Source organism: Oryzias latipes, chromosome 10, assembly GCF_053564925.1.
Source record: "Oryzias latipes strain Hd-rR chromosome 10, Olatipes_Hd-rR_3.1".
Classification (NCBI taxonomy): Eukaryota; Metazoa; Chordata; class Actinopteri; order Beloniformes; family Adrianichthyidae; genus Oryzias; species Oryzias latipes.
This window is the reverse complement of record NC_136246.1, coordinates 11,087,690-11,101,213: the sequence shown is the minus strand read 5'-3', so window position 1 is coordinate 11,101,213 and position 13,524 is coordinate 11,087,690. Positions and strand designations below refer to the sequence as shown.

At 40.6% G+C, this 13,524-nt stretch overlaps 1 protein-coding gene across 1 annotated transcript in view; it reads right to left on the bottom strand.

Annotated features, from left to right (window-relative positions):
• Window positions 1-12,698, bottom strand: part of wu:fb13g09 (ATP-binding cassette sub-family C member 5) — a 34,395-nt gene extending 21,697 nt beyond the window's left edge. The window contains exons 1-7 of the mRNA XM_004073064.5: window positions 12,383-12,698; window positions 10,052-10,246; window positions 9,470-9,625; window positions 4,264-4,411; window positions 2,212-2,445; window positions 1,754-1,927; window positions 594-741 (exon numbers count right to left, since the gene is read on the bottom strand). Of these exons, the coding sequence (XP_004073112.1) occupies window positions 594-741; window positions 1,754-1,927; window positions 2,212-2,445; window positions 4,264-4,411; window positions 9,470-9,625; window positions 10,052-10,236 (1,045 nt within the window). The 5' untranslated portion in view covers window positions 10,237-10,246; window positions 12,383-12,698. The remainder of the gene's footprint in view (window positions 1-593; window positions 742-1,753; window positions 1,928-2,211; window positions 2,446-4,263; window positions 4,412-9,469; window positions 9,626-10,051; window positions 10,247-12,382) is intronic.
• Between the last annotated feature and the right edge of the window lie 826 nt (window positions 12,699-13,524).

Here is a 13,524-nt window from a genome sequence, read left to right as displayed (position 1 = left end):
ACAGAACACAGATATAAGAGATGAAAAACCTGCAGAGATTTGAAATGTTTTTTTTAAATTGAATGCCTAAATACTGACCCCTTCTAACCCAGCACAATGGGTGCAAACACAGAAACCAAAAGCTTCAGTTCCTTTAGATTTGCCAAACCAAACATCTCTTTCCCAACAGGTGATACATGCAGTTCTGTGGGAACTACAAACCCTGATCCTTCATGTAACAGCAATGCTAATTAAATGAAAATGGCTCTGTCGCCCTTAAAGCTTATTGGCCACTAAGGTGGATTAATTACCCCTGTAATAGTTTATCACAGAGCAGCAGTAAAACTGAGCCCAACCTGACTCCTTTGGAGCACGACCAGGAGAAGAAGAAAAAAAGACGAATTCATGGCTGAGATCTGTATTAAGATATTCTGAAACTCATTAACCTTGAGCAGATCAGTTATGGAGTAATCATTTTAACACGATAGTCATTCTGACTCAGTTGGAAAGTTTTAGTTGTCACAATCGCTAAAAAATGTACAAAAACACGGAAAAGTAGGAAGTTGGGAACAGAAAACAGAGAAGTCGTTTTATAAAGTGTGACAGGCCCTCACCGTGAATGTTCTGAGCAAAGGCGTTTTCCCAACAATACATCTTAATGAACTTGATGCAACCCAAGATCTCGTTCATCAGCCTCACGCGCCGGTCAGTGACCGCCACGCACTTCTTGCGGAAATACGCCGTCAGCTTGGATGCAAGCATCTGTCCGGGTGGTGGTGGCGGGGGTGATGATGACAAGTAAGAGACAGAGGAGGAAATGAAAGCAGACACAATCATATTAGCTGAGCTGAAGGCCTGTCCATGGGACCAGAGTGATAAACGCCTTCCACATCAAAAGCAGAGCCTCGGGCTGACAGTCTGTGTCAGAGACTGAGCGTAATTTAAATAGAACAGCTGCGAAGCTGACAGGAGATTGATACTCAAGGAGTTACCAGGCTTTATAAAGTGCTGCAGAGGTTCTTCAGTGGTTTAAATAACTTTTTAAAGAGACAATTACTTAAAACTAAATTCCTTTAAGTTCCACACATTGACTGGATATGAGAAAAGGAAGTGAGTGAGTGTGACATCACTCATAGAAAATGGCTTACTTCTGAAATGAAGCTCCAATGAAATGAAGTCAATTTAGTCGTTTTTACGCGGTGCGGATGTTGGAACCAGACGTTGTCTGTGAGTGTGGCTGTCAGTCTGAGAATATGTTTCATTGGCAACCACTCTCACCAATCAGGAGTGAGCTTGTTGGAAGTCCACACCCCTACAACTGACAGCGGGCTCGGGAGGATTTGTCAATCAAACGTTTTGAACGTTTGACGTGAGAGCACCTACTTTTATTGAATCCTCTGACTGGTCAGCTTATAACTTAAGTAAAGAAAAATAAAATCATGAAAAAAATAGCATTATCAAGAACATGAAAAAAAAGTATTATTAGAACTAAAAAATAGTTTTTCTGACAAATAGAATGACTGTTTCTCAATAGAAGTCTGGGATTTTGGCTTCTTGTAGCCAGCGGGTAATTCCTGTTTTGAATGCGAGGGGGGGGGGGGGGGGGGTCACTCAGTCCAGGTCTCAGATACAGTCAATGGTTCCGGCTCAAATGTGTCAGATATAGAAACATGATCATTACAGAATGCTTTTTAAAATGTCTGGTTACTTTGAATTCCTACACAAAGTTTCACACTTTATATAGAAAATTCAGCTTTTCAGTCAGAAGTCATACCATGATCGGGTAGAAGATGATGAAGATGGCTGACCCCAGCAGGGCAGTGGGACCCAGGAAGTATGCAGTGTAAGACAGACCGAGGATTCCCACCAGTGGCCCCCCCGCCAGCAGGCAGCCCACGGAAACGGCCTCACAGAGCCGCTGCCCGTCGCTGGAGCACATGTTGATCAGCTGGAAACAAAGGTGATCTTTAATGAGCTCAACAATTTTAAACAATAGCCTCTAAGGCTATTAAAGCTGTTGCACCACCATACTGCCATGTTAGCTTGTTGGGCAATGATTCCACTTAAGCTCTGTAAGGATTAATCTCCCCACTTCCCCATCCCACAGGCTTTGGGATTTGTTCTGATCCAAGCCAGGATGGCGGAAAATAAATCCATCTCAGCCATCCGCACGTGGAGCCAAGCGGTTCCTTGTTGTTCATTTAAAAGCCTCTTCTACTTTGGAAAACCTACCTCGCCTGGACTGACGTCTCTGGTGCTGCGCAGGCGGAGGATCTTCTGAAACGCAAACGTCACTGCTGCCCCGCGCAGGCGAGCGGCGGTACGGTAGTTGACGGCCCACATGAGCGCCAGAGACCAGGAGCGGATAAGTTCTGTGAGGAAAAGCCCGGCTACCAGAGGAAGGCCGTGGCGCCAGGAGCTCAGCGGGTTCTGAGAATATTCCAAGAGCGCTCGGACAAGGATTGCCTGGGAAGAGATGCGAGGAGACGGGGGCAAAGGAAAAGACAGGTTTGAAAAAGAAAAGAAAGAAGGTTCACAGAAAACAACAGATGTACACAAGCAGAAACAAAAGGAAAAGAACAAAAAAGCAGGACCAGTTTAACCCTTTGGAAGTGATCAACATCTGAAGGCGTCCTGACATGCTGCTATGACATCAGCATAATAAAACTACGTCAAAAATAAACTTCAACTTGCTTGAATACTCTAGGATTGAAATAGCATTGAGTGAAAGACAGAATAGGGAAGTTATTTGTAGTTTCATTGTCTTAAGTCTTTACTTAAGGCAATGAGGCAGGAGACGAATGTCCATCAACACTGGAACTGATTTTACAGATGGAGAAAAAACTGGTGCCGGCTTTTGAGGACTCTCATGGCGAGCAACCCGACTATTCTGACTTTTGATTTTGGGGGTAGAAGAGGGTGACAAAGGGGAGAGTGGCCTCGCCACTGTGGGAGGCGGCACTATCTGTTAGCTGTCAGAAATTGAATGCCGAGAAGACCGATCCTTCCTTTATTTTGGATGGAGAGCAACAGGATTTTTAAATTACAATGAGCACCAGCACTGTCTAAAAGTTGCAGAAACTCTGTGGAGCACTGTGAAAATCCTGGTGGCAGCCATTGTGGGAAGCAAAGCTACTTGGTGGACAAGATCCTTGTCTACCAGGGTAAAAGTTTTCTTTTACTCTTTGCCACTGACACAATGGGATGCTGTCGCAGGGCCATATTTCACACATCCATTAATTCTCACACTCACACCTATGGACAGTTTTGACTTGCCAATTGACCTATGAAGCATGTTTTTGGAAGGTGGGAGGAAGCTGGAGACCCCTGAGAGAACCCACGCATGCACGGGGAGAACATGCAAGCTCCACACAGAAAGGTCCCCCATTGATGTTCTGTTTCAGGTCCTCCAGCCGGGACTTGAACCGGGGGCCTTCTCGCTGTGAGGCAAGAGCGCTAGCCACTGTGCAGCCCGACATAGTAAATTGCTTTGTTTAAAACATTTGTTCTTGTAGTTTTATTCAGGTTTGACACCTAAAAAGGGTTTGTTTGAACATTTTCCTGTTGGATTTTTCTGTTATTGTAGGATTTTATGTTTATTGCTTGAACAAAACCTGGAAAAATGACTAAATAAAGTTAGTGCTGAGTAAAATAATACCAGGTAAGCCAGTAAATGATCTTTAAATTTGAAAATACAGAAGTAAATTCCAAAGTATTCAACAATAGAGATTTAGGCCCTGTGTTTCTACAGCTTAAAGAGAAAAATACTGAGAATTGTAAATGTTAAGCCTGCAATCTTTTTCTTTTAAATCTAATAAAAACTGGTAATCTGTAGAAAACAAAAATGCACTAATTAAGTCCAAAAGGAATTTGACACAACTGTAAGAAATAAATCCAGGCTCCTGGATTTGGATCAGAACAGTCGTTGGTTTTAAAACAGTAAAACAGAGAGCTTCATGCAGGAAAATCTAATGAACCCAATTCAGATACACAACAAATGCAATGAAGTTTGGATATTTTATTCTGATCAGGACGATTCAGAAACACCAGCTCTGTTCCAAAATTTCCAGAAGCCACTCTCACCAAGAAAAGAAAAGACCTTTTCATTTTTTTTTGGAAAAAGTAAATGACAAACTGAGTATTTTCCAGCAACAACATAAGTACACGCTCTATAGATTGAACCCAGACTTTCTTTTTAACCAACATTACACCACATCAAGTGGTTTTCAGAAAACATGAACATTTAACTCATCTCCCACCCCGAGAGACACTGACGATACTCACAGGTCCAAAAAAGCCTGCCACCATTGTTATAAGGAGGGAAAAGATGGCCACCAGCATTCGGGTTTGGCAGAACCTCCAGAAGACGCTGGTCAGGGACGCTCCCTCCCGCCCGCGGCTTTTGAGCTCGCTGTTCCACAAAGATTCAAGTCTGGAAGCAAAACCCACAAGAAAAGATCAAAATCATCGTTCTGCGCGTTGATGCATGACTTCTCTGATTACATCTTTAGTTACCAACTATTAAAAGAGTGAAGCCAACTTCATCGATTCCTCTGGATCATGCTGGAGTATTTTATCAGAGGTCCCAGTAAGAAATGACAAATAAAAAAGCAGGTGAGACAAATGAAGACTGTTAATAATGTATAGGTGACCTCCAGTATGCCGTATAATCATGAATGATGCGAGGCATAATTAGACTGCGTTAGGTGCCTAACGTGTTGAAGATGTGCTAATGTACTTCTCCGGCTGCATAATGCTTCTTGAAGTGGATAAATATCTCGTTGGCCAAATGCTTCATGGCTAATGACTCCATAAAAACAGCACTGGAGCAGCTGCAGAAAGTCATTTACGCCTAAACAACTTTATTAAAAGCGGATCAGAGACAGGGAGAACATTAAGCCAACAACTCGCTCACAATGTTTGATAATTACTACTCGAAGTCAAACGGTGCCGAATCTAGGAAACTGCAATTAGACGGCAGCCAAAAAGCCCTGCAGACGCAGCGTGGTTCACTGGAACTGTAACAGGACCATGGGAGGGAGGGGGTCACTTTTTTATTCATTTGGAGACAAAAGTAAGGATATTAACAATGGAGTCATGCATTTAAATATATGATACAAATGAAATGACACAAATGCCCCATTTGGAACCATTTTTGAAGATGTATGAATACAAAGTGATCATGATTCATCTTTCATGGTTTCCCTGTTTAACTTTTTTTTCCCAGTAATATTTTGCGTGATTTTTTTTATACAGTCCATTGTGTTCTGCCTCCTCATTACAGCCAATAGCCTGTACAAAATGCTTTTTTTTTTTTTTGACAAACTGATATCTTTGATCGGGATCAGATCCTTGTCTGCATCGTAAACTCTGCGACTCTTTAATAAACTAGTTACAAGACATTAACAAGCATTAGTAATGTGTTTATAATCATTATTATTCCAGGCCAACATAGTAAATAAGAAATTGTTCTTAATGTTTTGCGTGAGATAAAGGTTTCTATCTATTATAAGACATATATAAATCATTACTAATAAATTGTGAAGTTTTATTATGAGATTCACAAGATGATTTGTAGATGTTAAAAAGCCCTTTATAAGACATTTATACATCATTTAATAGCATTAGGCTTATAAACACATCACTGATGCTTGTTTCTGTCTTGTTACTAGTTTATTAAAGAATTTTATTTTAAAGCATTACTAAGAAGGTTTTCCAAACCCCACAATAGTTATATTTATTTGCACTGAACAGCAGAAACGTTCTCCAAAACATTTGTGATACAAAGTTGTAGAACTGGGCTCAGCATCAAGTTAGTTTGTTTCTGGAATCTACTGTCTTTTTGTGGCTTTTTATTGTTTTAACCAATGTTTATATGTCTTATATCAAGCACCTTGTTTTTTTTTACAGCATGTTGATGAAAATGCTCCACAAATAAAGCGATTGATTAATTGATGTGTTGAGTGATTGAACCGTTGATGTTTTTCAGAGAGAATTCCTCCTGTTCCGCCATGCTCTGCTCGCAGAGTAAAATCTATATTTGCTGTTAGCATTTTTAGTAATTGTAGGAACGTCATTACATAAAGAAAGCAGCTTCCCTATTTTCAGTTTGACAGTTCTGGACTACACAGCTTAAATTCTTTCTTAAATGCTCTTAATCCTCAAAAGTGCATTAGACTGCTGGCTCAATGAAGCAAAACGTATTCAAGTGAAAAAGCGACAAAATAAATAAATAAAACAAAGTTGCTCATTCCTACATTTTGCTTCTGAAAAATGCAAATAAATGCATTCAATTACGTGCTTAAAATTCCTAAAGAAGAAGACGGCGTCTACTGATCCTGTGAATTATGCAGCAGCCAGTGGCGAGGGATGATGACATATTACAGCAGTGCCTCATTTCGTTAGGGATTACCCCCCAGTTTTTAGAGGAAAGACCAGAAATAAGACCGGGATAAATGATTATTTTCTTCCTATAACTACATTTATGTGTCGGGGCATCTTCCTCACGGTTGCTGTTCTTTCAAAAACATTTGGTGCTGGCGAGCCGCCGTTTGCAAAAAAGAAAAAGGAAAACAACAACAAGAAAGTAAGTGAACGGTCCTGGAAATGTAGAGCTAGCACAATCCCTGCTGACACCATCACAGGGTAGTTAACCCATAATGATGCAACATTCTGTCTTAAGAGTGTGTATAAAAAAAAATATGCATAAGTGGAACTGACAACACCGCAGAATATTTGCTTTCATGCAGGACTGACATGTTCCCAACAGCCAGCAGCCAGATGGCGGGCGGAGCGGTCGTCTCTAGAGTCTGCTGGCCAGGACACCGCGTTCAAGATTCGCACCTCACTGAGCACGGAAAAGTGTCAACTCTCCCAGGGTCCTTCTGCAGCTCCCTCTCACACCATCATCTCTGTTTTGCATTAGGGTTGCATAACTGTTCTTGCCATCGCAACACAGGATAAAGGCACCCCACACACACACACCCCTGCTGTCTCCAGCGCCCACCTCTGCCAGCGTGATTGCTTTGTGCTTCCTCTGTGTGTGTGTGTGTGTGTGCGCGCGCGCGTGTGCTCTTGAGCAAACACAAAGAAGGAGCGGCGGCAATAAACCACCGAGCCCTTTAGCCACAGATGTTTCAGAGAACAAGCCATGGACTACCCACACAGTCACTATCAGAGGGAAAAACCTCCTTAAATAGCAGTCCTCTTTTGTCCTGCTGAGTCACAGCACAGAGAGGTGACAAAGCACATCTAATGGAAAAATCAGCAGCTTTGTCTTCTTTAAGAGAAGCAGACTTCAATGACCTCTAACACAAATGATAAGCGTTGTTAGTGCATTCAGAGAATTAGCATGTCACTATTTGTGAAGCTGCAGTTTGGCAGCCTTTCACCTTCAGCCACTGTCAGCTAATTAATGTGACTGGATGACGCTGTGCGGCTGGTAAGCAGTCACTTAGGCAGCAGAGCAAGGCACCACACACACGGCGTAAGCTGTAATCCCCGTTATTCTTAGCATCCGCTCATCCCAGCAAAGGGTACCTGCGTTAGTGAAGGAAAAACAGACCGTACTTTAAAGTAAGCTTCACTCAGACTGAACCAAGAGATAAAAAACAGAAAAAGGAGAACCCAAGAACACAGAGGCTCGTCTGGGTAACACTGCTGATGCAGTGGCTGACAAAGTTCATTAAGGTTTAGCTGATTTGCAGAAGAAGGGTCAGCAGGTTTTAGCCCCAGTGTTTGCATCTTCTCTTTCACTTCTCCTCTAAGACAACTTTTGCCTTTGGAAATGCTTAATCTCCAGGCCGTCTGCACATGCGGCGCATCCCGGGGTCATGACTGCACAAAGCGCAGACTTTACAAATTACTGTCATAATAATTGTTATAACTTAGTAAGGCTTGGAAGTTGGTCAGGTTAACGCTTTGGTCCAACTTTCTACAGGTTTGAAAATGTGCTTTGATGATGAAAAACGTAAAATAAATATCTGATTTTTTAAAATCCCCAAAAAATGTAATGTCCCGTTAGTTTCCCACACCTGCATGTGTGGGAAATTTATTTCCACATTTAACCCATCCTTTAGGGGAGCGAGCTATTTGGTGGTTTAACCTCCCAATACAACCCCTTAATAGTGAGACATTGGGTCCCATTTTTGGAGTCTTTGGTATGACTCAACTATCGATTTGAACCCACGACCTGCCAGTCTGAGGGCGGACACTCCGGCACCAGGCCGCTGAGTTTAAACTCATGATTAGAGTCAAGTCTCATGGGATTTTTAGTCGTAGAATAAAAAAGTCTTGTTGCTTAAATGATTCAGTTCATTGACTTTCAGATTGTTTTGCTGTTTTGCTGAGGATTAGTGGCAAAATATCAATTTGTTTGAATTTCAATTTCAAAATTCAAACGAATTCACAATTTTAATTAAATCGTTTGAATTTTCAATTATCCACTAAAAATCTGTTTTGCTTAATTGAAATAATGACTTTGTAAAAATCATATAAGTGACGTTTAAACTAGGCACGATCCAATCCGATCATGTGATCGGAAATCAAGTCAGACTCAATCTGAATCGGATATTGTATCCAGATCAGGGATCGGATATTTGTTTTACTAATACGACGATTGGTGCTGAGTATTTCAATTACAGGTAAATACTCTATTACAAGTTCTACTTATCATAAATGCATGACAACATTTCAAAGTGGTACAGCCCTGCAGAATACCACACTTGCTTTAGCAGGAAGTGCGCAAAACCGGTCAGTCAAGTTAGCAGGATGTTCACCGATTCAGACTATCAGGCTGGAAAGATTTTATTTAAATACATTTAAAACCTACAACAAGTGTCTCTTGCGTTTTGTCCCAACTCAAACATCCACCTATAAAGGCATTTTGATAGAAAAAAAGATTGTTTGATTTAATTATGATTTCTTATGAGAATTAAATAGACGCCAGTGAGACGGCTGCCAAGGGACCGTCTACAAAGTGCAAGCTTTGGAAAAAGGTTAAATAAAAAGAAATCTACAATCTCTCAAAAATAACCAAAATGAAAAAAAGGTTACATTGCTGTGAGCTAGTTGTGAATCCTCATCATCATATTCGTGCTACAAAGAAGATTTCAGAAGAAAATCCTCATTAATTTATAAGAATTTTAATGGAGATACTAATCACATCTGATCAAAAATGTTCAATAGTTCAGTAGATCCTAAAGCTGCACTTACCAAACTCTCTCACATGACTTACTATCACCTCTTTTTACTAGTTAATAGTTAACTTTCTTTCTAGTAGTTGCACTATTTTGAACTGAACAAAAGTAAAACTTTTATTAATAATTCTTATATCAATGACAACAAATACGAATAATCAAAGAAATCTCTTTGTAGGAAAATGGATTCCTAGATTTCAACAAACAATGGCTTCCTTCCAGAATGGGGGGGGGGGGGGGTTCTTCTCAACAGGTTTTCTTTTGCCCCTCATGAAACAAAGCAGCTGCCTCACCTTTGGCAGTTGACTGTGGAGGCTTCATGGCAGGACAGTCCCCACACATCATCCACAGACAAGCTGGACGCCTTGTAGGCCTTCCCTGCCAGCGGGGACAGCCAGTGCAGAGTCATAAAGGAGAAGAGGCCAGCGTTATCAACCGGGTGCTGGTGCCTGAAATAGACCAAAGATGTGGAGAGAGAGAAAAAAGAAGCAGTGAGATGTCTAAAAGCCCACACAGAGGCACTACGGTGGGCCAGAGTGGCCCCACGCCGGCCGATGTGAACCGAGCGGCGCCTTTGCTGTGCCGACTCGGCGACAGGTGAATCACCTCGGCTGATGTTTGGACAGCCGTTTGCACGCTCCTCACAGAAATCTATACGAGCAGCGAAAATAAACAGGTCGGGGGAATTTTATCAGGCGGCATATGTTCAAACAGGGGGCTATGTGTCACAGAGGGATAAGTTCCCTCCCCTTATCATGTCTTCCTGCTACACCCCAACAGTCGGCCCATTAGACATGCTGTGAGCACAGAGGACCTTTCAGTCTTGTGTACTGTTTCAGCTTACTTCACTGTCACATAAACACATTTTTGTTTACTTGTGCGTGATCCTGAAGGGCTTTAAAAGCTGAAGGCTTTTCCTGTAGCGGCCCTGTCTCCTTGCTCCGCTCTCCGGAGACGTCTCCGCCTCTTCTTCTTCTTCCTCTTCTTCCTGCAAATCTGGCGGGGAGGACAGGGACAGGCCCTCCACCCGTCCAACTTCTTCCAGGGCATCGGGGAACATGGCAGACCCTCTGAGGAGCAAAAAAAAAAAAAACCCATCACAATCATGGATACATTCAGGTTTAAATAAACACTGAAAAGGAAAATAGATCCAAATAAAAAATAGAATCTTAAGAAATGGGCTGATTTTTTTATCTGCGCCTTAAATCCTCACATGAAATAAACCATAATCACTAGGGCTGCATGATATGAGGACAACTCGCGATTATTAGAGATTAATATTGCGATAACGATATAATTTGCGGTGTATAAATAAATAGCAAAATAACCAAAAACATCATTCCCATTTCATTGCAACAGTTTATACTCCAAATGACCCTCGTCGACACAGATCTGACATAATAGGCCTCCATCCGATTGGTCAAATGCATAGAGGGATTTATTTGACTCGTTCAATGCTTCAAGTTGCCATAAGATTGTTTTAACACATTTAAGGTTTACGATTTATTGCGATTTTTGCCGTCTTTTGCAATTTGCGTATTGCAGACCTGAATATTGCGATAACGATAAATTTGCAGTATATTGTGCAGGCCTAATAATCACTGGCATCTAGGAGATGCCTCCTAGATTTGTTCTCGTCCAATAGAAATACCCCAAATGAGACATCCTCTGGACTAAAAAAAACAAGGTAATCTACCGTCTCAGTCTGCCTTCAACCCACACTGGCAATAGAGAAGGGCTGCATTTCTCTGATTTGCCATCTGAGAAGCAGACATACTTGGGAAAACACCTTGTTCACAGGTCATAGCCTCTCTTTGGCTTATGGTGCTTATCTATTTAAAGACGCCCGGGAACTCAAGAGAAGGAAGACATCTGAGCTGCTGCTGCTGCCGCCGCTGCGTCCGTGCACAGCCACTGATCCCTTGTGTAACAACGCTCAGCGACAAGGTCATTCCTGCTTGGCATGGGGCAAAAAGAGACGCTGTCCAGGGAAGGAGATTCAATTCAAAGAGAACCAACAGAAAGCAGAAAGCACATGTTCTTTGGGGAAATATGTTAAAAACTCTTATTAAAGTTGCAGTGATGGGAAGTCCTTCCACCCATAGACTTCATCCTTCAGTCCCTACTACAGGAGAAGTTTCATCATATGGCTGCAAACTTTTAGAAAATATATTTTTTTTAAAGTGGGGGATGGATATATGGATGTCTATGTTTTTTGGTTTTGTTCTTTTAAGCCCTGAGCAAGTCAAAAATTGAGCAACCACTTTAGATTTATGATTAGGAGAATTGCTGATGAGGAAAAAGAAGAGACTTGACCGTCTGTATTTAAAGAAAAGTCACAAAACAGCAAAAACACAAACACGGGGCTTAGCTTTCAAATAATGTTGGAAGAAAAGGGAACAAAGTAACTCCTGTTGTTAGTAAAACAAAAAAAGTTACAGTAAGTAATGTAAACAAGTCAAAAACATGACCGTTCTCTGAAAAAAAAGCAAAATAAGATTGTCTGACAGGAACAAATAAGTGACTTTACTGTTTTTATTAAATAAAATATCACAAAAATACAACAAAGATTCATATCTTTAGAATAATGTTAAAAACAAAATGAACAAAAGTTACTGTTAGCAACAACAGGCATAACAAAGTCATTGTAAAGACTGTAAACAAGCCAAAAACCCGAAGTTTTTCTGGAAAATCTTTTATACAGAAATATTATTTAACAGGGAAAAATAAGAGACTTTATACTGTCTGTACAAAAATGTTACAAAAACATGACAAAGATGCCTATCTTTGATGAAAGAAGAATTAAAATAAATAAATAAATAAAAATAAAGTTACTGAACACGCCGGAACATTGACTTAAAAAAATAAATAAAAACTTTCTGATTGGGAAAAATGAGTGACTTTGCCTGAAATTTAAAGAAAAGTCACAAAAACACAGAAAAAAGATGCTTAGCTTTCAAATAATGTTGAAAGGAAAACAGAAAAAAACTCACTCGTGTTAGCCAAAAATAAACAAAAAATTATTTTTCTTTTTTACTGTAAACAACAAGACAAAAACATGAACCTTTTCAGTCTGTTTCTGGTTTAAGTACCAACAAACTTTTTAATCTAAATTAGAAATAAATAAATAAAATAAACGCTAATAAATATTTACCTTTGGTACTAATTTTTGGTTAGCATGCCTAGTGTGTAGACAGCTCTCTTACCTGAAATTCTGAGCTCGGACCTCAAACGAATTTAAAAGCAGGAACCCGGGACGGGGCTGGCCATTGCGCTTCTTCTGTTCTTCTGCTGTGAGTTTTGTTTTGAAAGTCCAAACTTGGTTCCGGCACCGACAAACGCTCCGTCTCAGGGAGGGAGGAGTTCAAATGAAAACACGGCGAACTTTGTGTCTCACGTGTATCTCTGTGGCCGGCACAGCTCCTCTCTACGTCAAGTACAAGCCGATAAATACAGAAACTTTCCTCCGCCAACCGCTGACGTAACGGGGACTGTCTGCCTAGCAACAACCAGGAAGTTTACAATGTCGAGCGGGGGGCGGGGCCTGGCACGCAGGAAGGAATCTGATTGGTTGTCTAAGGTGGGAACAAGACAGAAAAGCTCAAATTTAAAGATCAGCTGAGTATTAAATACTTAGTTCTTCTCATAATGTTAGAAGTCGTTTTTAGTTCCGAAACAGCATTTTACAGTAGAAAAGAGCTAATTTCCAAATGGGTTTGTTTACTGTGGACTTGAAAGCAGTTCACTTAAGTCCAGGGTTTCCCTGCAGGGCATGTCTGTGCTTCTGTGACATGTTTAGCTTCTCTTTAGCATGATGTAGATTTATGTGCTGATCATCTACATCCTGATTTCTGATAAGAATTCTGATTATAATGTAATTATTAACACAATCATCCCAATTGTTGATATTGTGTTGTCTGAAGGTCTAAAACGAGCATCCAGTAATGTTATGTGTTTTGTTCTTTAAAACAGATTTCTTTCAAATTTAAAGTCTCTGTAGTTTAGTAAGACCTACAATGTTTTTGAGATTTGATGTCGAGAAAGACATAGTATTACACAAAGATTTAAGGCATTCATTCAGTGACTGGACACTCTGCCTCTACTTCTGACAGACTCTTAAGAACTTGGCTTATTATAAATAATCACATTACAGACCAGATATCTATCATCTTAGTTCATTTTAAAATGTTCTCTTTTTATTTTGCGTTCTTTGACCTTTCAGCCATCACCCTGCAATAATCACAACTGTCTGTTATGAGCATCCAATTTTAAATTAATTCAATTTGTGCATTGAAGGGTAACATCTCTCTGTTAAACGTCCTTCTGTTGTGTCCTGTTATAGAAACAT